We start from the raw sequence: 24,003 nt of genomic DNA, 5'->3' as shown, positions 1-24,003 counted from the left end.
ACCTGCAGCTTTTCAAAATGCTAAGTGAAGAGAAGCTGACACCTCTTTACTCATCAGCATCTTTATCCCAATATCAAAACAGAAACAGATGGTTCAGACTTGAGGTTTCCTCCTCCTCTTCACATAGTCTACCAAACTGAAAGTTTTCTAGCTGAATTTTGAAGAAAACTCAATTTTCAACACTGAAGACATTCACGGCCCAACTTGGCTACATTCTTCACAGAGAAGATTACAATTACCTTTTTTCAGCAACAAGCAAATAAAGAATTCTTTATGCATACAAAAGGTTAAGACCACATAAGCCACAGCCCTTTTGCTCCAAAGGGTGACTCTTGCCCAGGCTAAGCATCCCTGACAGACAGCTGCCAAGTAGCATGTGCAGCACTGCCAGATAACAATCTTCGACTAACTTTTCAGTCAAGTCCCATGTGCCAGATAGCAGAAAGATAGAAAGGGCTGTGGAAGACATTTACTGAGCCAGATGCAATCTGAAATTCAGGCAAAGAAGCCATGCAACATCATGGATACCAGCAGCTGGAACATAAACAGTGTCTTTGATAAGGCGCTCTCACTTTGAAATTCCTTTTACTAAAGGTTGCTGTCTCAGGGCCAGTTTTCAGTAGATTTGGATCAGCCAGGCTGCCTTGGCCTCTCCCCACCTGGTGTGCTGCGGACAGTAATTGGATGAGAAATGTTAATAAAAGTTCAGTGAGTGCAACAGGAGTGTGTCTGGAAACTGTGGTATCTTTAAGCACTACCTAGCTCCACACACACCCACCCCCCCCACCCCACCCCCATTTTTTTTTTTAAAGATCATATCGATTTTTCAACTTGTTACAGAATGAAACTCTAGAAGTAACTGCTCATGATAAAGGACACTGGATACATTGGTATTTCCATCCTGACACTGCAGAGCCTACCTTTAAGACTGCACTTAAAAATCTTTGTAATTGGCACTGGTTCTGGACAATCCAATAGCTGGCTTTCTTGAGCCACCAAAATGCTTTCTTGCTATTACCGACCAAGTCCTCTTACCCAGAGTATTTTGGTCAAACTACTCACTGGCTGATAGTATACAGTGTTGGGTAAAGGCTAAGAAAGTACTACTAACCACGAATGTTACTCATTATTGTAATTCACACTATTCCCTAAACAAAAAGCTGGCATTCCACAGTGGAGTTCTGGCTGCCCCATCTTCTTCAGATTACACAATATATGTACACTTCAAAAACCTATGAGCTAGTGAACAGGATCACCAAGCAAAGCTGTCACCACATGCATTGGGAAGCTGAAATACTTCCTGACATTTTTATGCTTTTTTTTCCCCTCGCCCTTTTTCAAAAGAGGTTTTTGTTAAACACTGGAGCCCTGCATGGCTCACAAACAGCTGCTGCTTGATACCTGCAGCCCAGAGAAGCCCTGGAGAATAACAGGCTGTCATGGAGCCAACAGCATACAATTCACAAACTCATTGTGTCAGCTACAAAACTCCCCCAGTCTGAAGGGTGGGGAAAATTAGGTGACAAAGCAGGATCTTCACAGGAAAGGCTGACTAACACTTTCAGGGATAGGACAGGGGTTTCTTTGTACTTTTGGCAGGGAATTCCCATCTATATCACAGGATAAAACACCAGAAAGAGCACCATGCTCATCCTGAGCAAGCCAAGCTAAAGCATGACCTTGAGCTGGATGGAAAATGTGAACATGCATTGGTGGTGGAAACTTCACTGTACAATGGAAGGTAGCCCCAAAACAAAGCCTAGCAGGAAGGAAAACGCTTTGGCCCCTTTTGCTGCCTCCTGCTCTGGCATTCATACTTGGTCACTGAAACCCTTAACTCATCTGAGCTTGACTCCAGGCCCTTTGGCTGCTGACTCCAGAGAGTTGTCCAGGGACTGCCCCACATGAGGGCTGCCTTCTGAAAAGGCTTTCCACATGGATCTCAGATCACACCGTGCTCCAAATATCTGACAGGCTTACCGAGATAGCAAGATAATCCTAATTCAATTTCTGTTTCTCAGCTGTACACCACCAATGTCTTCAACACAGCTGTTCAAGACCTTTGCTCTCACCAGTAACCAAACTTCCTTTCTAACACTACCCTCTAGACACTTCCATTTTCTTGAAGTGAAAAGGTATAGGGCAGACCTGGAAATCTCCAAAATATTCACAATGAGTTCATCTTCAGGACAGCCCTGGAGAGCATGAGGCAAATGAAGGAAAGGTTGCTAACCTGTCTTGTCCTTCATAAGCCTGGCTTACAAAGGGGATTTCCATTTTTACAAAGCAGCATTCTGTTGTTCGTCTGGTAGGGAGGATACAGAACATGCAGCTCTGAGATTTCAACGTGCCTCACTGTGACCCACAGGAATAGCACAGTTCAAAGATGGGCCCATTCAGTCCCTCTGTTCTTAGGCCAGATGGACCTGCCCTAAGATCAATGCCAGAAAGGACGCTCTTCTGGGAAACTTCCCAATGCCCTTCTCAGCTGCACAACTGTGAACTAATTCCAACAGCTATGGCACGGTAGCACGGCTTTCATTTCTACCTCACTACCTGCAAGACCAATCAATGTACAAAACTTGAGGTCCCTGTGTGTGGAAGAGCCAGGGATGGATAAAAAGATTGCTAAAAAAATTAGGAAGGGGGAGAAACCAGACATTCGTGGGATTCCCTGACAGCTCCATGCAGAAGGAAGGGCTGGGCTGGAAAAAAACAGGGCCCCAGGTTCCTGCCAAGCTGTCTGAGGCCCGTCCTTTCCAAATAGCTCAAAGAAACAGCCAAGGCTCCCTTGTAACCCTTTCAGAACTCCTCTAGAGAGAAAGGCTGCTGTGGCCAGAGCTGCCCCCACAGAGCACCAGACTACAGCGGTCCCATCATTCCTAGAAGGCTGTAAGCAGCAGAGTCGACCTCCCCCATGAGAGCTACTGAAGTGAGAGCTATGGCCACATTAACCCTCTGAATACCTGGAAAGCACTGAACACCCTGGAAAGCAACTATTTTAATGGTGGGTGGGAGGTTTAAATAAATGCAGAGGAAAGGGAGATCTGCGGGTTACCTTGCAACATGAAATATCTAGAACCCACACAGGACATTTCAAAGAGATCTAAGATCAGGGATGGCTGGGGGGAGGTTATAAGTCAAGTAGTGCAAGACACAAAGATTTCAACTTGTTCTATATTGAATTAGATGCTTATTAGAACAGACAACAGCATATGACTTCCATCACAGCCAACAAAATCCACTGGTGGCAGCTGAAAGCAGGAAGAGGAGAGTTCACTGGTGAGGAAGGAGAGGAAAAAAAAAAAAGAAGGAAAATAAGAATGGTATCAGCATGAACTGCCTGTACGTGTTGCTCAGTTTTACATTTACTGCAATAATCAAAGAAAACCAACTACATATTAATAAAAAATCAGTGTTTAGCATGGTCAGAAGCCAGCAAGATATTAGTATATGTAAGTTATGAGTTAGAAAATAAAGATACAATAGTGTTACTTACATAAAACCAATGTTTTACTCCTACTTGATGTACTGTTTTCATTTCTTGTCATCTCTATAAAGACAGCCAGACAATTATTAGAGGGCTGGGAAGATTTCCATTTAGAACTTAGAACTTGGGACTGTTTAGTTTAGGAGAGACAAATAAGAAGGGAGATGATAGAAACATAGAGAATAAATAGTGCAGAAAATAAATCAAGCATTTCTGTCTGCCTTCATGTAATAAGGGTGCAGAGACTTTTGGCAAATTTGGGGAAAAAAATAAAAAAAGGAAACTTTTGCATAATATGTAATTCACCTGTGGAACTCACTGCTACAGCTCAATGAGACTACAGTTTTTCCAGAAAGTAAAAATATACAATTAGCGACAACATGCACACTAGACTATGTAGAACAGAAAGTACTGTGAGAACTACAAGCCAGCTGTTAACAGGTGGAGGGTAGAAGCAAGCTTCCCCCCCCCAGACAGGGAATTTCACTGTGCCCATCAGAATGTTCTCTGTGCTTCTACTGAAGATGTTGGTGGTAGTTGCTCCAAAGCACAGAATGGGAGAACTAGACAGATTAGCAGCCCAGTCCAGGATAGCAAATCCTATGTTTATATTAGGGTAAGGTCAGTTTGTGGAGGCAGCTGAAGTGAGAAAACCCAAAACGATTATGCAGCATTGGCTTGGGGGAAGGTATGAAACCCCTGTCACTCCCCTCCACCTACCAACATGGGCTGCTTGCTGGGAATAATGGGAAAGATCCTCATATCTTCTCTGAAAGGAACTCATGCAGTCAGAGAAACCTGCCCACCTCAAATTTCGAGAGCTATTTGCAAAAACCGTAATTGCCCAAGGCCAGCAGACACAGGTAATGCAGACATTGTACCCCCTGTGCTCACCTAGAGCCAGTCCATGGGAGGCCCCAGGCTGCAGCTCCAGCAAGGCCTCCCAGAAGTAGCTGAGCAGAGAGGTCACACTCGCACAAGTCTGCTAGTGCCCCGCTCTGCCCTGCTGCAAGGCCCCAGCTCTCGCCTCCAGCTCACAGCCCCAGCACTGGCTCCTGCGCTCTCCCTGCACACGGCCCAAACCCCCTTCGCCTCTGGAAAGGGTCCTGTGATTAATCTCACTTATTACCTCGGAAAAGTAACAGCGCAGCGGCTGCCAGCCAGCTCCGACTCAACAGTGTCTGGGGAGCCGAGGCTGCAGGGCCAGGCCTCAGGCTGTCTGGGCAAGTCACGAGCTTTCCGCCTTTCCTCTCCCGGAGGCTCCAGACAGACAGAGCCAAGGCCTAGCTGTGGGAAGCAGGGATCCTTCAGGACTGTGCCAACCCATGGTGCTGAGGCTCAGGGCGATTTCCAAGCAGGATGGAGAGTAATTGGACCTGCCATCACAAGTTTCTTTAGTGTGACTAAAATATATATAGAAAAAAAAATACAAGGCAAGCCATGTATTTCTGAAGTTTAAGTCAGCCAATTCACTTCCACAGTTAACAAGTTGTCACTGGTGACCCTGGGAGATGGGGGGGGGGGGGGGGGCGGGGGGGGTAGGTAAGAGGTTGCCAGGGTGGGGGAAGGCTATTACAGGCACAAATATGCATGGGTAGAGGAAGAACATGCACAAACTAGAGACAGGATGAGTTGCAAGAACTTACAGCTACCCAGACAGTACTTCTATTCTTTGCCCGCCCTCCTCAAACCTCCTCTGAGCAGAAACCAATAATAAGAGACCAAACCCCAAATTCGGAGCTCTCAGAAATGCTGCTTCTCAAGGACCGCAGGCAGAATCAGCGTGACAGAGCTGCCAAGGAGATGCAGACAGGGGATCAGTCATGGAAAAAAAAAAAATCACTGTACCCACCCTCAATTACTCCGTGACCTCAAATAAAGAAATTGAATTAATTTAGGCATTAAGGTAAAGAGGTAAAGAGAAAAGAGAAGAGGACAAGCAGTATGAGGAGAACGGAACAGACACGTGGCTATGCTAGCACAGAGCCGGACTCATTGCTGTTGGTCTGCTGCTGGTCTGGCACTTCTGTGCTGCTTAGCTAGGGAGGTGTTAAGGTCAACGCAGTTTGCTCAAACCGAACTGAAGGCCTATTGTGTAGCCCTCAGTGTCTGCTGCTTTCTCCCTTCATTTCCTCCAGAGGCATCAGCGCAGCGCAGTCTCCAAGTTAGCTTGCACTCAGATGCTGTGCAAACAAATAGGCTCTGACCACTTGGCAAGTGCAGCACAGGGCAGCGGTCAGGCAGCCTCTACCTTGCAAGAGGCTGCAGGGAGCTTGAAACAAATGATTTGGAAGAGAATAAAGTCACTATCAACCCTTAAGATGCAGAACTACAAGGCAACACATATGTAACAAAGAGAAATAGATTTATTCTTATAAAAACTTGGTGTTAGCTGCCAAGATCCCTGGGAATTCTCTCCTCCTTACTTCTAGCTGTGAGCCCATGTGTAGTTAGCTCTTTCCCACAGCCCCTACTGCAACGTCCATGCTGCTTCTGCCACGCTAAGCCCACCCTCGCCTAGCTCACGGGTCTTGCAAAAAAGCAAGAGTGTCCCATCAACTGCTCACCCTTCCATCATCATGAGAATCACCTTGCACATTAGCACATCTCTTGGCTATTCTAGTATCACTCTTCTCATAGCTCTTCAGAACCTGTCTAGTCATAGTCCAAGCCTGATTTCTTATTTTACATTCCACACCTCCAAAATTTAAAATAAAAACTGAGGAAAGAATGAAGGCACTTTCACCTTCCCTTTATGTCAAATGCAGCAAGCTGGCTGCCCCTTTGACACAAAGGATCAAGACCCGTGAACCACAGTTAGCCTGTGATAGTGGTCTGGGGTCTTTCTGGCAAAGCTCAAAGTTTCAGTGGAAATAGAGAAGCCACTTACACCAGCACAGGGCAAACTCTCAAAAGAGATCAGAGGCTCTTCAACATCCTCACAAGTCCAAAGGCTATATACTTAGTATGATCAGAACATCTGAAACCTAGAACATGTAGTACATGTACCCCTGGCAGTAAATGAAACTGGCATGAAGCAGTAGTAGGCACTAGGTGGGGAAGGAGGATATAAGGTATCCACTACCCGGCCAAGGCTGAGGAAAGCCAGTGATTAAACAGAAGGTTCTGATTTGGGAGACTGCAAAAGCAGCGTAAGATTGTCAGGGGATGTGGCACCAGGGGTCTTAGCTTGTGAGCTCGGGTGTGCAAGAGAGTGGAGTGTACAATCATTTTTCTGTGTAGAATTTTTGGGATACAAATAAATACATATTTGCTATTAGAACAGGCAGAGGAAGCTAACGTTTTCAGTGGTACTGGATTTCCTGCACCCATATTGTTCAGTTGATTTGTACGTGAGCAGTAAATATATGCAATGTGACCCAGCAGCACTTATTATGTAAATGCTGTGAATGGACATGAAGTCTGATTCCTTCAAAAAGCTGCAGGCTTACTGCACATCAGGTATTTCCAGAATTTCCAGACACGAGGCATACTGTTTGGGGTTCCTGAAAGCCTGAGATGCCAAATGTCTGGGTGGCATCTTCTAGTTTCCCACCCCATTCGATACCTCCAGGCATGGAAAAATAAAAATGAAAATACACAAAGCAGAGCCTGTTTGGGAACCTGGACATATGGCAGGTATGTGCACACAGCCCGTGAAGCCCTGAGCAGCTGCCGCTGTTACTACTACTGAGAATGACACCAGAACAAATTACACTTAGAAACCCTTAGATCAGAAAATTGAAAAAGTCTGGTTTTATACAATTTAACCCAGATTAGACAGCATGCCAATAAAACATTACTTCTTGATGAACCTGAGCACCTTGGCTGAAATTACGAGCTAAGAAGTATTTTGGGCATGTCAAGCAATGAGAAGAGGAGAATCCCTTGTTTCTGACTGCAGTAGCCCTCCCAGGCTGTCTGGTATAATTTGGACTGCTATTCTACCCTCTGACTGATGACAGGGAAGCTTGCTTGCCTACCTCCCCTAACCAAGTTAGATAAATCTGTCAGAAGATCCAAGGAAAAAATATGCTGAGTACTTTAGAAGAGCTAGGTTGGTCTTGTCTTTAGGTTTGAGAAAGATATTATGAAAGAACAAGAAGCTAATGAAACAGAGGTCTGAGAAAACACTGACCATTTCACTGCTGAATTCAGACTGCCCATATGAGTTCTAAAATATGAACCTGAGCAAGGATGGCTGCTGTTGAATCCAAGGTGCCCACAGAAATCTGTACTACTTAGAAATAAATCTTTCTCACTAGCTTTGGTCCAGGTCTTGGATATTAAGTGACCTGCAGAGCCCAAGTTATTCTTTGAGGAGAAATCCACTGTCTTTTTCAAAAAAACAAGTGACACAGCAGCTGCAGATTCCAGTGCCAGAAGCTTCTAGGAACATCTACTGTCCCCCACTACTAGGGATTATGCAACTCTTTGCCAAGAGGTACTCGAAAGTCAGTTTAGGTTCTGAATCAACAAGCTTCATTCTCTTAAACACCTGATTTTTTTACCTTTATTATGCAATTGAGAATGCTTTCAAGAGAATGCTTTTTCAAGAGCAGTTCTAGTAAGGTCTTGGCTTCAGTGACTGGAAATTAGTTTCACTGGATAATGAGGACTCTCTTTCTTATTTGTTGTCCTTAGATTACATTACTAAAATTGTGATAAAAATTATATATGGGAATCTTACATACTTCTACTACAAAACATGTAACCATGTTTAGTGCCTTTACAGCAGAATGTGAAAGGGTGACAATCCTGCCTGATGGATAGAGCGAGAAGCTGAGATAGAACTGAAATAGGGCACTGAGACAGGACTAGGGTTAAAGAAGGAGAGCGCAGATTTGGCAAAGCCTCAGTGAGCTACAGAGGGCAACAAAGGCAGGGCTGCAGCAAATGTGGCAGAGGCTGACAGCCATGTTATGGTAGTCAGAAGTAAGCCCATGTACAACCTGGAACATCTCACCTCTTGTGTAGCCCTGCAGGCTTCTTTTTCTGGGGCAGAGTGAAAGCCTGAACCATCATTTGAGTGGTAATAGTGCCAATGCTTATAGAAAGTGGGGAAAAAAAAAAAATCTCAAAAGGAACAGCAGTGCAGATTTATAAAACAACATTTAACATATAGAGACAAAGAAGAGTTCTGGATATTACAAACACAAGATGTCCTTTGCCTTTTGGCGAGCAGACTACTCATTTGGCACCTCATCTCACACAGCCAAAAGAATTCAACAAAAGAAGGGAGAACTTATTTTGAGAAATAAGATAAGTCAGTACTGGGACAGTGGGAATTAGAGAGGAGGAAGATTTGTCAGTAAGAATAGCCTGAATACTATAGATTGCAAGCATCAAAACAAAATTTTCAAACAAACCTCAGCAGCACTAAAATGGCTTAGATTTACCACAGAGCCATACAAAAACTGTAAGGACTTAGTTTCAGAGGCAGATGTTTGAACTAGAGCCAAGTGCAAGCCAGATAAGAGACCCATTTACAAAACATTTCCATCCTTACTGAATTCTACAACTGATAGACCAGAACCTTAATGGAACAAAACAGGAAGCTTTTCTTCAAACAGTCATCCAGCACTGAGCACAGGCTGACACCCATCAGATGACCCTCTATGAACTGCTTGCTCCAATGTAACAGACCAAGTAGCAAAAAAGGCATTTACAATGCAAGATAGCCATCTCCATATATCATGACCTTGATATGCCTTTTGGAATTCTCTCATTAAATAAAAGTTCACAGCCCAAGTAATCCAGCACTGCCTCAAGAATCCCTTTTTTTCATTTCCAGATTTACATAAAACTTTTAATTCCCAGTATTATGGCCATTTGATACAAGCAGCCATGAAGATAAAGTAATTCAATAAAGGGTCTTAAGACATCTTTCTTTCTCTTGCTCTGAGGATAAAAACAGAGCAACTGAAGTACTGAAAGACCAAATGGTTCATAAAAGTTTTGAAGATGGAATCTTATACCAGCTGTGGCCAGACAATTCTGAAGTACTTTTGGATTGCTGTACAAAATAAAAAAGAATTTCTAAAGGCATTAAACTATGCATACAATGCTAGATGAGGCACAGCCCTGGAAGTCATTCAGAGTGGAATTCTGGGCATTAAATGGTGGCTTCTCAGATCTACAGGTAACATATAACTGAAATGGTTTCAGAGCAACATGGTAATTACAGCGACATCTGCAGAGTTCTGCAACAGAAGATTTTGCCCATGAGTAATCCTTTTCTAGCTATGTCTGTGAGTCCATGCAGAGGTGCAAGCAGAGTTGAGAAAGGAACGGAAGCTCTAGGACAGCCTGCAGTCTGCTGCTCTCTCAGGCTATGTAGGAGGGGAAGGCAGTTTACACCTGTTAGATAGGTTCTGTATTTGGATTAGGTAATAGCTCGCCTGGCTGGGCTCCAAGAGCAGATTCACCACCACCTCTCTCAATAACTCTAAACCCCAGAGGCAAACATTGTGCTGGAACAGAAACAGGCCAGGAATTCATTTCTCACATTCCTCTTCCTTAGGCGGGATGAAAAGCAGTGACTGATGAAATAAGAACAATTTCACTTGAGCTTTCCAAATCCCATTCCAATCCTCCTATTGAAGGACCTATTTGGGAAAGGATGACCATTCAGGTCACATGCCTTCTGCACTGTGTGTCTGCCTCTCACCTCTCTCCATTTTCCAGTAGCATTCAGGCACCAATGACAAGAATCAGTATTTTCATGTATACAGTGCCTTCCAGTCCTAAACTCATGTGTTGGAGAAGCTCTGCCTCATTATTCTATTTTAAAAGACAAAAATGAAGATTTAGGCAAAGGAATAAATAATATTTACTGAAGTGGCAAAGGAACAACTCAAATCTCCAGCAGTTCTGGGCCTGTATTCAGCCTAGTCTACTGCAGCAAGCTTGCCTTGCTCCTAGCTTCCAGGATCCAGAATCCTTGGGGTAAATCTTGCTGCTCTTTCAGTCCCAGGAAGAATGGTTTTACTGCAGAATCACAGTCCTCTGCCTTGAGTCCCATGAGTATATCAGCCATAAATATAAATTCCAATGTCCAAAATTAATAAAGACCATAAAGAAGCCATCTGAAAAAGAAACTTTTATAAACACTGCAAGATGCTGCTCTATCTTTGAACAATCTAAACTTGATATTCAAGTAAAAAGCAGGGAGATGAGGCCTTAGTGGAGATTTCTACAGTATCAGGTATAAGTTTGCATTCTGCATATATGTCTCAACACCAGCAAACCTAAACTTACAGATGCAGGGATGAGAAATGATCAAAGAGAAACAGGCATTTCCCTTTCATTCTACACGTACATCCATGCCCTTATTTCACCATGGACCTGCCAGCTCTGGGAACATATCTCTATTTTCATAGGCCTAGTTTCTAGGATAGTCCTGAGAAGACCCAGTACTAGGCTTTTAGATGTTATCTTCTGAGCAAGAAGCCAAACACAAATTACTAATGAGCTCCTGAGTGCATTGCATTCTTCTTCAAAAAGCTGGAGCAGCAATTTTAACTTACCTGACTGCTGAAGAGACAGATCTTTTGTCAGCTATATGGGTGTCTGACTGAACAGCCCACAATGACCCTCTTTTGCTGAGTGGCGACCGGTAGCTCTGTGCGGCAGCTGCATTCCCCTTGCTTATAGCTCCACTTGCCAAGTTCAGGTTTGTTAACTAAAGAGGAAAAAAAAAAAAGACATCAGAAACAATTAAAAGCCAAGAAAAGAACAAAAGGTGTCACTAAGTAAACTGGATAGTGTATGTACTAAGAGAAGTAAGACTGCTAGAGAAGGGAAATCTTCAGATGCAGAAAAACTGTGCTAGTTGCATAAAGCAGTGGGCGAGATTACACCAACAGCCACCATGCTTGAGATGAATTCAAGTGCCAGCATTAAAACTACAACCTTTCCATTCACAGAAGAACAAAAGAGGAAAAGGACAAAGATGGGGCAAAAATCCCAAAGGAAGAAAGCAAAAATATGTTCCTGCCATGCGAAAAATTAACGCTGCATGCACTAATCAAAAGCTAGAAGCTCGTACTACACTGAGCAGAGACCAGAGCAGCTGCCCAGTCATCATGAGCTGTGTCACTAAGCCAGCCATACACATCTGTCCTCTCTCTACCCCTCTCTATGCATACGTACAGGCACAACCCAACAGCATATGTACCTTGGATATAAAATTGAAAACCAAACTCTACCACACATGAAAGAGACTTCTCATCCAACCACTTCCAAACTGTTCACGCAAGTAAATACACTAGTTAATGACAGCCTAAAATCATGTTAGGCGTATGTTTGTTATCAAGCTCTAAAGAAATTATCTATGTATTTTTAAGCATATAAAATGTATTCCGCTATTTCTCTCTCTGAGCATTCTTCTTGTGTAGTTTATCTTCTTGAAAGATCAAACTGCAAGCAGACACTATCTGTTGGTTTATTTAAGAGAGCCTAAATGCATAAGGTAATGGTATCTACTACAGCAGTGTATTAGTTTAAATTTGGGGGGAAAAAAAAAAAATTAAGGTTACAAAACACTACGAAGGTGGCAAAGCTAAGATTCCCAGTCAGGCATTGCCAGAATTAAGGTTACAACTGCTTTTAATTACATGATCACATGCTGCTTTTTAGGAGCACAGAACAGACCTGGTTCTGCATCAAGATTAAGGTCATATGGCAAGCAAGACTTACCTGTATTGCCCCTGCTCGCTTCTGTTGCAACTGGAAGGCATATAGCCAATGAGACATAGGACACAGACAGAAAGAAGAGTCTAACTAGCCCTGCATCTGTTCCAGATCTCAAAGGTGATGCTTATTAAGTCACTTAAGTGTGACTTCACTTAAGCATAGCTTGTGAATTCCTAGCTTTAAGATCTTAACAATGCTCTTTTACCAGAATTTGTGTGCAATCACTTAAACAACTACATACCAGTTTCATTTCACTACACTCATACCTACAATAGACTTCTGCAGGACTGCAGACTTCGTATCCTCTGACTGAACTCTGGAACGTGAACTAACGTTGCAACTGGCAACAAGTAGGTTGCCATTCCTTCTGTGGTTTAGTAGTATGAAGCACCTAAGCATTTTATAAGTTCAGAAATCTTAACTCCTACTTCACGTTCTGGATAGGATTAAATTGTAGTGGTTACTTGGTGCATAAATTATAGTGCTAGGCTTTTGCCCACTTCTCCAGAAGCAACCGCTTTTGTCTCATCCCTTCTCAGCTCTATCCTTTCCTGTTCTTGCTCCTTGTCTGTGTGTCATTATTCTCACCTAGTCAGTCCCAGCTTCCACATTGCAAGTGTCATTCTCCTTTTTCTGCTCAGTCCAGTTTCATTCTTACAGACTTCCAGCACTGGCCTCCCCACTACTTATGGCCCCTGAGCCACACCATTTCAGGCCTGGTACTTTCCATGGGAATAGCTATTTGATCTGTTTTCCCACGCTTTTGTTCTTAGCTCCTCTTCCAGTTGCTCACGTATCCTATGTCCAAGTGGTTCTAGTTTTATTCCCCTCCCCAGCCCACTCCTTGTGCCAACCTCTTTGTTCACCCAGTCCCAGAATGTGGGCTCCTCATTGGACCACATTTACCACACTGCCATTCCTTCCATTTCTGTCCTTTTGCCCGAACAGTTCTCAGTGTCCTCTCCCAAATTATGTCCAGGTCCAAATTTCACAACCTCCTTGTCCTAGCTGTTCTCCACACCTTGGCAGAATTCCCACTCATACTGCATTCAAGTCAGACAGGCTCCCAACCCAACACAGACCAGGTCACTGAGAACACAGGAGAATGGGGTCTCAAGCCTCAGTACTCTAGAGGTGCAAATACAGAGAAATTCAGTTTAGCATCCTCAGTGTGGAGAGAACCTCCAGGAAGCTGAGAAGCTCTAGCAGGTGCTGCTGAGTATATTTCAGCTGAAGCTTTTCAGATAGTTACTGTACAATCAAGCTTGGACAAAATTTTAAATTCTAAATTGCTATTCCAAAGCATGGGAGATCCAGAGATTTAAAAGAAAAGTTCTGTAGTATTAAAATGCCTTCTTTTTTTTTTTTTTTTTTTTTTTTTAAATCCAGCCTTGGTTCTGGCTGGAACACTTCACCTTGCCTGAAGTGTTCTAGAAAACGGAACATTAAGCACAGAAAACATGAGTCCAAATGGATAAAGTTTCAGAACATTACAAGCAATTTAAAAGAAGGTCTTACAGTGGGACATATCAGGCAAGCTTAGTAATGGGCAGTGCTACCCATCTTATATGGAAAACAGCATTAGGTGTCATTGTGGTGCCTCTACCTCACCCTTAAACATTGTTGTCTTCTGTAGAATTTAATTAAAAATTAAAGCATTTTCATTGCAATAACAGAAAACTTCAAATTAGATTTAGTTCTGATTGTGCCAGGCACTATACAAATACCTAACAATGACAGATTCTGGCCACAAAGAGTTTATTGTCTGAAAAGAAGCAAGAATGGTAAATGAGGCAAACAGAGAGGCCAACATGGTAAATTAAATAGGATATATACAATTCTTAGCTTGACAGCAATAGTGATCACAACTTTGCTAACACATCCAATGTGTGAAATAAAGATTTATTCAATTCTCTCCCCTCATCATCTTGATACCAAGAACCATTTAGTCTGATGAATTACCACCTCACCCCTGCTCTATGAATGCAATATGCTTTCCTCTCTAATACTGTATCATTGTTTATTTGAAAGCTGTCTTTCTAAGCAAAGCAGGTGAGCAAATAGCTTAGCATGGGTAGTAGGGACATTTCACACATTCCAGATAGACAGGTGTTTAAACTACAGCAGGATTAAATACAGGCAAGGGATTCAGAATGAGGGAGAGAACACCAGCAAAAGTATAAGGTTTAACTGCAGCCAGCCCACCCGGCTGGGTGTTACTGCTTGTTACTGTGCCACCCGCTGAGACATTTCAGCTGCTATAATTAGCTTGCCAGGATGTTGCCTTGGTGGATTGCTGGGGCACCCCCAACACATCTGTGCTCAGTAAAGTTGCTTCATTTTCTAGTCACTAGTCCTCCTGTGCACCTGATGAAACTGTGTTCTTCCCTTTATAGAGGCAAATACTTAGCAGCAAATCAATTGTTACTTTGGCTTAAAATAAGATAATTCTTGTATATGTACACACCTGGACCAAAGCAGATACCAAAATCTCCATAAAGAATGGCTTGCAGCTTCAGAAATTGTGGTAGTGGAAAACAAAACAAACACACACAAAAAACCAAACACACACACACAAACCCCAAACACCCAAAAAAACAAGAAAGGCAGGCTAGTGGGGCTCAACAGGGAAGATGGTTATTGGTGTGGACCTACAAGAATAAAGTTAGTTTTCACACTGAGTTGTATCAAGATGGGTTCAAACTCTCCTGCCTGGTAAGATTCCCATTTTTCACTAGCAGTGAGGGACTTCAGATTATTTTTTTCTGACACTGACAGTATGACAGGAGACCTGTGTGTGCTGCACTGCATGCTTCAAGCATCCCTATTTTCAAACATCTCTCCTCACATCAATACATTCTCCGTGGAGTTTGTAAAAGGCAAGATAATACACAGCTAATAGCTCTCATGATAGAATGATTCATAAAGTTTTGCCACAATTTTTAAACTGTTGGGAACAGCAAAAAGGTCACAAGCTGAAAGGAACATGCTGAGTGAAGGACACAATGGGATAGTAAATCCCAAAAAGCTCTCATGGAAGGAGGAGAGCCCACTTGATGTACTTCCAACATCAAGAAACAGGGGAGGGAAGAACATGTGGGTTGTCACAGCCATATTGATAAATAGATCCTTGTGTTAGAAAACCTAACATAACAGTACATGTATGTGCTACTTAGTTCGATACAATGCTAATAAGCCAAAAGACAAATTATTGCATAATGCCAAAATACTCTTTTGTTGGTTGTTTTTTTTTTAATTTTTAAGCGTTACAAGGTAAGTTTATGACTGCAATACACTTGCCTTCTTGACAGCAGAGACACATAAGCTTAAAAGAACTGGTCTCTCCAGTCTTGCTTTATTCGGAGAAATTTATTTCTGAATAAATTCAAGATTGAAAGCAAGGCCACAACACAGAATGATACCCAAAAGTGCTGGATATAAGAGTTGAGGGTTTTGTTTTTGTTAATCTGCTTTATAATTTAAATAGGAAATATGAAATGTCCAAATACAGATAGGAAGAAAGAAAATTCCAGGATAGAATTTCTTTCTAACAAATAGCATCCGACAGACAAAAGACCCATTGTACAGTACCTTTAAGAAATCACAAGCAAGAGTCAGAAGAGAAGCTTAGTATCTTTCACATTTCTGATCTACGTTATACTATTCTTTCAATAGTTTCCCATTATCATACTCAAGAATCTTTTTCCTGTAATAAACCAAGTATTTTCATTTTGATCTTGTCTAATGTTTCAAATAAGCAGCAAATGTTAACAATAGACAAAAAATTAAAAAAAAAAAATCAGTGCTGCAGATCAGCCTCCACAGATTCAGGAAACGCCTCCTAAAAGCCTGAGTGTTTCTCTTGCTAGTTTGCAGGAGTCAACCAGGGTGAACAGGGACACATCATCACTAGAAGTTGTTACTCTGCCCCTCTTGGCAGGGAGTGGAAAAGTGACTTAAATTTTCATTACCAGCATCCTGAACAGCAGATCCTGAGTTTCACTGGTCAATGTGTTACAACACTGAGCAAGCAATGCACCACAAAAAATGCCTACTTCACACTCCCCATTTGGCAGTTTTAGTATTTTTCTGCCAGAGGACAGTCATATCCTGTTGCCAATAAAGTGCTGAGGACTGGAGATCTACAAAGTCTAAAGAGCATTTCTCTTACTTGGAGCCACACTTGCATCCCCTCCAGTTCACACATCTCACACTTCTATTTGGATCTTTCCGACTGGTGAGGAGAAAAAGGGATCCAAAGTTCAAGACATATTTCAAAGATCAAGACTAAGACATATGCCAAAAGAATGCAGTCATCATAGGCCTCCTTTGTCTCTTTGTCCTGGTTTTGGCTGGGATAGAGTTAATTTTCTTCCTAGTAGCTAATATAGCGCTATGTTTTGGATTTAGTATGAGAATAATGTTGATAACACACTGATGTTTTAGTTGTTGCTAAGTGATGTTTATACCAGTCAAGGACTTTTCAACTTCCCGTGCTCTGCCAGGTGCACAAGAAGCTGGGAGGGGGCACAGCCAGGATAGCTGATCCAAACTGGCCAAAGGGCTATTCCATACCATATGACATCATGCCCAGTATATAAACTGGGGGCAGTTGGCCAGGGGGCAGCGACTGCTGCTCGGGGACTGGCTGGGCATCAGTCAGCGGGTGGTGAGCAGTTGCATCACTTGGGTTTTTTTTTTTGTTTTTCCCTGGGTTTTGTTCCTCTCTCTTCCCCCCCAACCCACCCCCCATTATTTTCCTTTTCATTACAATTTATTATTATTATTATCATTATTATTATTTTATTTCAATTATTAAACTGTTCTTATCTCAGCCCATGAGTTTTCTTCCTTGTGCTTTTCCGATTGTCTCCCCCATCCCACCGCGAGGGGGGAGGGTGAGTGAGCGGCTGTGTGGTGCTTAGTTGCTGACTGGGGTTAAACCACGACACTCTTCCAAAAAAAACCTTCAATATGATAAAAAGTTCACAGTCTGAAATGGAAGGAGACCTAATGCCACAAAGTTTTTGGCACAATGTACCCTATCAACAAGTTTCAAAGGTATATATGAACATCAACAGTTCACTGAGAAACCTTTTCCTTTAAAGAAAGATTGGACAGGGATCATGGTGAGACACATGTAAGATCACTGCTCCTCTACCTTATGACCAGACCAGAATCCTTAAGTTTTGATGCCTCATGCAGGACAAGATTACACTATATCATAAGCTCAAAGAAGGAAGCATTCCACCAGAAAACTGAAAATGTGCAAAATGTCTCATAATTTGTAATATCTTCCCCTTTGCCTTTTGATCTATTTTTTTCCTGTGTGCTCAGTCTGACTCCTTCAAGACCCTTCAATCCCTAATTTTCCATTTTATTACTTACCATTCATCCAGCAATGCCATCTTTATCCAACAGCTTGTAAAAGAAATGTTTCTTTTCTTCCATTACCTGGCTTCCATAGTCACTGTATTTTCACCTGCCAAGACTTCCTCAGACACACATACCCCTGAGGCTTTTGAGATCAGTGAAATATTTATATTCCCGGGAACAGAGGGGAAGAGCTAATAACTTGCCATTAAAAAAAAAAAATAATAATTTTGCTACATGCTTTCAGTTATATTTTTGTTCTTTTAGCCTTCAGAGATGACTATGACTAGATGCTACAACAATATAAATATTCACTGTTAATCTGTCCTCTCCCCAGTCTGTGTGCTGCATTTTCTTGGCTTCACCACAGAGCTCCCCTGTACACCTGTGATCTAGCGCAGGCTAGCATGACTTGGTCTAACAGAGCACCCAGGTCTTCCAGTACTATTGGAAACAGTCCACCTGCCTTGCCTTCCTTAATGCATTGAGATATCAGAATCCAACAGGCCATCCCAGTATGGGAAACATCACGGAATCTTAACCTGCTTCTCTTTCCTTAAGAGGCAAAGGAAGCCCCAAACCACAAATCTCTCTCACACACACACACGCACTTTCACTGTCTGAATAGTGGCACAAAATATACCTACTACAAATTCCTTGAAGAAACCATGTAATACAAACAGATTTTTCTAGCGCCACCTTTTTGTTACCCAGGCCAGCTTGCTGACCACACCCCATACTAAAACATCGTCATTTTATGTACAGATTTGAATTTGCAGGAGCAGCCAGCCAGAAGGGAAGAACTGGGGCTAGCAGGCTGGGAAGTGTGAAATCTGTGTGTGTACCAAGACTGATCTGGCCAAAGGCCTGTGACATTCCTTCTCTGCTCGCAGAGCTTACCAGCTTACAGGATATACATATGCATACAGAGCACAAGTGTTCCAGTCTCCAGAAAATGTTCCAGACAAAGACCTGCCAGAGACATTCCTGGGAAACCTGACAAACTTGCAAATTCCTTTGTAGTGTCTCCAGCGTATGCATCCATTTAACAATGAAAAAAAAAAAAACCCCAAGTTAATGCTGCTGCTGTGGATGGCTGAACTCCGCTCTTCCTTCTCCTGAAAAAGTCAGGCTTTCATTTAGACACTCTCTGCCTCAAAACTTCCCAGTGGGAGTGATTTTGATAAGGCACAGTCCTGCCAAATGTTTGATGATCAGGGTGTAATCTTTCCCATAACATGAGTTCTAGTTGCTCAGCCTGGCCCATTTGGTGACTCTCTGCAGATCTGCAGATGTTGCTGCATCATAACAAAAACCTCTGCTCCTATTCCCTTTGGAGCCTCAGAGCAGAATGGGTTCAATTCAAGCACTGCAGAAGCTACAATGACATTTTCGCTTCCTACAACCTCTGCTGAGACCAGTTATATTACTGTGATGCTACAAATCAGTAGTATTAAAAGTAATTCCAGCTCCTGTGTGAACAGCCTGGGGATGAGGAGGAGATGGGGCCCTGCAGCAGTGCAGAGCTGCGTGAAAGAGGGAAGAAAAATATCCCTCAGCTCCTGGCTTCTTGATCCTCTTCCTAGTTACAGTGAGATGCCTTTTTCCTTTACACTTCCCTTCCTCTCCATCAGTGGAAGGGTAAAAGCCAACAAAATGGTTACATAAGGAAAATAAATCTGATTAAGACTCAGATAAAGTGGGTTGAGTCAAAGCAAGGGACTAATACTGAAAAAAACCCTTTGGCGGGGAAAATATCCCCACAAAATTTCTGCAGATATCTGCTGCACCCTGAGTTTAATGGTCTTTTTGCAGTCACTGTGTTGTGCTACTTAGGTCTAGAACTGAAAGAGCTGATGCCCACTGGGACCCATACAAGTGTGTTTTGGCACACTGGCAGTTTGCTTTGTGGCACTTTTCCTCTGCTGAGGACAAGGCAGGCCAGGGTACCACACTGTGTAATTGAGACAGGTAACTGAGCAGTGGTGGGGGTTCAAATATTGTTGCAGCTGATGTTAAGGTGAAGTTCGCTATTTTGGGATTGCTGTGGCATATTATTCCCACAAGATAATTCTGGGGCACTATAAAGTGCCCATTCCAATTCTTCCTCACTCCCTCTCCCCCGTCCTAAGGTTTAGTAAACTCATCTGCTTCTTGCTAATTTTCACGTTCTGTCCAAATGAAAAATGTAGAATGAGAAAAGTGCCCCATCCTCCTATGGATCTGTTAGCGTGTTTGCAGGAATCCTGGCTGCTGGATCTTGGGCACTGACTGGCTGCATAGCAGAGATGGAGGCAGCTCAGTATAGCCCTTGCCTGGGTGGTCTGATGTTATCCCTGTGATTAAACTCCATGGCTAGAAGAATTGGAGCTATTCCTAATGATAGCTGGGTCCTGAAATCTCACACTCTCCCTCACAGAGAGGGGCAGAGCTCACACCAGGTTTCCCCTCCTCCTCCTCTTCCTCCTCCTCCTGGTGAAGCTGGCCAATTCAACACATTCTTCAGTTCACTAGCATTAATAACTACAAAGTACTACAGCCTGGTAGATATCAACTGCAGCCCCCCACACCAGCCAGTGATAGGGACCTCACACAGATCCAGCATTGCAGAAGAAAACCTTCTTTTTACCTTACAGCATATTTCAGAGAGAACTAGCATGCTATTCACAAAGAAAAAACACATGCATATCCAGGATCCAGCCACCTGGCTCTGGATCTACACACATGCTGTGCATTTTAACGTCCTCCCCGTAGAAAGTCCTGCCATACAAGCACACGGAAATATTTTATGCTAAACACACGTGAAATAAAGACTTTAGGATTAATGCCTGGTAAGGAACACAGCAGAGGGAAAAGAAGTCTGGATTATTTTGGTCACAGCCTTCATCCATCTATCCATCAGGAAAGGCCAATGGCTAACAGTAGGTACAGATGAAAAAAACCTCTTAGGTCAGCTGTCCAGAAGTACCATAGTAGCCAGTCAGGTCCCTATATCACAAATCAAGGCAAGAAAGGCAATTAAGTCCCTATACAATGAAAGGGGTTTACTGAACTGTATCTTCAGGCTTCATTCCCCAACTCACCACCAACGTATCTGCCTTGATTCTCCAATAGCACTGTTAATATCTTAGGCTCATGCTAGGCAACAGGCAAACTGAACAAGAAAATTTCAGGACAATTGAAAAATGTAGTTGAGTATCGTTAATATCCTGACAACACTGCAGATTAAACACTACACTACACATCTTCACAAAGACATCATCACTCTGTAAAAATAATTAGCAATCATTTGCATGCCATAATTAGGGAAATCACTAATTTCAGATACCGATTTCCTCACAAGTGTCTCAGTAACCCACTTATCATAAAGGAAATATTTAGCTTGACTACACTAAAGCAATGTAGCGAAGAAAAAGTCATAAATATGGAAGCAGCAGCATAGCACACATTCCTCAGTATTAAAGACAAAAGGTCAGTGCAGAGCAATGGCCCAGCAAACTCGCTATCCTGCCTGATATATTTCAGAAGATGAAAGAAATTTTAGTTTCCATGCATCTAACTGAAACATCTTATTGATAAGGAAAATTAATTTATTATTTCTGTATCTTAAAACCTAAGGATCTATCATTTGCAAAATGCTCACTGTTCTGTCTGAGGTAACTATGGCCTGTTAAGCTTTCTGCCTTAATGGTATCTTGTTGCAGGAAGATTCAGAAGGTACGTACATTCTGTGACAATAACTATTCACTTTTATTATCAGTTTGTACCCTGATGTCTTCCCACTAAACTGAATATCCCCTTCTTATTACGAGAAACGTGAATAAAATCAACTTTATTTACCTTGTCATCCACTGCTCTGTATAATTCCTTCATACCTATCTTCTCCCTAAACAAACAAATTTAATATTTTCACTTCCTCGTAAAAAATGCATTTTGCAGTTAATTGTTGTAGTCACTCATCTGTGAATCCCAGTTACTTTTCCTGAATTCACTTGAGGAATGGCAACCAGAACTGAAAACAGTTTTTCAAGGGAGGGCATGTAATTGACGCTTACATAATTACATACTATTTCCTATCCTGTTCCTTACACATGCTAATAATTTTTGTCTGTGCCTTTACTGCTTGACTTAGAACAGGTATCTCCACTGAGCTTTCTGGAATAAAGCTTATTATTTCTTCCCTAAATGATTAATTTAAAGCTTATTACTTTTAAGTGGTTAAAATTATTGCTTGTCATGTAATCGGTTATTTGTAAAGACTGAACTTCATCTGCCATTATCCTGCCCAGTTAATGCAGTTGTTAAATTTCTCTTAGCTTTTCTCGGAATAATCAACAAAAGAATACACATGTACTGACAAATTACCAGGAGGTAGGCTCAAGTTTAAGTTTACAGCACACACGTAACTTCACAGTAATTGAACATCTGGATGCTTGTAGCCCACATTATACTGAAGGTAACAAGAAGTCACCTCATGTAGTAAATATGAGCTGCACAAGCATGTGTTCACATGGATGAACACTATAGAGTAGTTAATCTACTGTAAATTCACACCCCATATCACCTTGCAATAACTTGCTTTTATATTCATTCTTTAGGTAATAATATGCCAGTCATTACGAACCTCCTCCTTTCAAATCTTTAATTTTACACTCCATCATGTGCATTCTGTATTCTGCATCTTCAGTTATCCACTTGCTGTATAGCAACCTGGCTAGTTATTCCTTTGTTTGCTTTCTGTCAGTTTTCGATCTATTACAAAACCTTACCTCTCACCCTCCAGATACCTGGCTTGCTTAACAGTCTTTGCTGAAAGCTTGTCAAAAACTTTCAAAAGTTTGAACAACAAGACCTAGTTCCACTAGATGCTATTTTTCTCAGCTCAAAGAATTCTAATAGATCAAGACATGTTTATCTGGGTGAATTAAAGTTCCATTTTTATTTCAATTTAATATACATCTGCTAGCGGAGCAAGACTCGCTGCTTTAATTTATGGGAAACTTTAGGGTCCTTATTACAGATAAACACATTTGTTGCCTTTCCGTCTTCTATACCAGCTTTACCACTGATCACACCTTTCAGTAGCAACTGTCACTTCACTGTTGTGTTTCTGAACTCCTAAATGTATACCATCCAGCCATAGAAGTCTCACAAAACATTTTTTTGCCTATCTTTTCTCCTAGGAACTTAGCTTCATTACCTAGAAAGAAAATGTATCTCCTCTGTACCTACCCTAGTGAAAAATAATGCAAAAGAAATTATTAAATATCTCAAATGCCCATATCCTCCACAATTTGTTTCTACAGACCTAGACTATATCCCCACTGAATTAATAAATTAATCTATCAATAGCATATTTAAGGAAATCTGATTTCCTGTGGCATCCCCGCATGTCTCCCTGGCCAATAACTACATCATTTACAAGTCTGCGACCTATAACACCTTCAAGATCTTTCCTCCCTATGTCCCCCTAACTTACAAGCAAGAAGCAGCACATGTTGCAGCTAGTTCCAAATTAGAAGCCTGTTCACTGCTAATTAATATATGCATTCTGACTGGCTAGGCAGCAACCCAAACTGAACAGATGTGTTGAACTCCACTTGATGTTAGCCCTCGGCTGAAACACTCCATGGCCTTGCACTTCTATGCACTTAACATTTTTCACGAAACAGGTAAGAACGTACTATCTTCCAGACTAATTTAGTTCAAACTTGGGGAATTTGGACAGGGGCTTTCTCTTTCATACTTGTTTTCTTATGACCTTTTGAGCTCAGATACCTCCTTATTATCCTACTCAGCCATGAACTTATCAGGTTAATGCTGGATCCTCAAAGGCACATATTTTCCATAGAGATCTCATGTTGCTTGCTCCCAAACATACTGGGTAGTTAACTAGAGGAACACCTTGTTATTTTTGGATACAGTGGAGTACTATAGTTAGATGGTGAGTACTGCAAAAATCAGGCAGTGTTTGAAAGATCTCTTATGGATAGAGGTACATAATTCTCACTGTTTATCATAACCTCCAAATCAGCTTTATTATTAGATTTTTATGTAATAATTTCATGTAATCACAAAAACATTGTAAATCTGTGTTTTTAAGTAAATAAAATGGAATAAAATTCCTCAGAAGTAAAAACTTACATTCACAGCTATATTTAACAATAAAGATTCTCCCCATCAGCTGACGTCATCTACCTGGACTTGTACAAACCATTTGACACTGTCCCGCACAACATCCTTGTCTCTCCAATTTAGAGAGACATGGATTTGACAGATGGACCACTTGGTGGATAAGGAATTGGCTGGATGGTCGCACTCAAAGAGTTGCGGTTAATGGCTCAATGTCCAAGTGGAGACTGGTGACCAGTGGCATTTGTCAGGGGTCAATACTGGGACCAGAGCTGTTTAACATCTTTGTCAGCGACATGGACAGTGGGATT

General features: G+C 42.0%; 1 protein-coding gene across 7 annotated transcripts in view; it reads right to left on the bottom strand.

The window, feature by feature from the left end:
* Positions 1-24,003, bottom strand: part of TTLL5 (tubulin tyrosine ligase like 5) — a 144,142-nt gene that overhangs the window by 45,814 nt on the left and 74,325 nt on the right. For all 7 annotated transcript variants that reach the window (XM_072865306.1, XM_072865307.1, XM_072865304.1 and 4 more), the window contains one exon: positions 11,020-11,174. In XM_072865306.1, coding sequence (XP_072721407.1) covers positions 11,020-11,174 — 155 coding nt within the window. The remainder of the gene's footprint in view (positions 1-11,019; positions 11,175-24,003) is intronic.

The sequence above is a fragment of the Ciconia boyciana genome, chromosome 6 (assembly GCF_034638445.1).
Source record: "Ciconia boyciana chromosome 6, ASM3463844v1, whole genome shotgun sequence".
NCBI classification, from domain to species: domain Eukaryota; kingdom Metazoa; phylum Chordata; class Aves; order Ciconiiformes; family Ciconiidae; genus Ciconia; species Ciconia boyciana.
The sequence above is the reverse complement of the archived record's forward strand: the minus strand, read 5'-3'. Positions and strand labels throughout refer to the sequence as shown.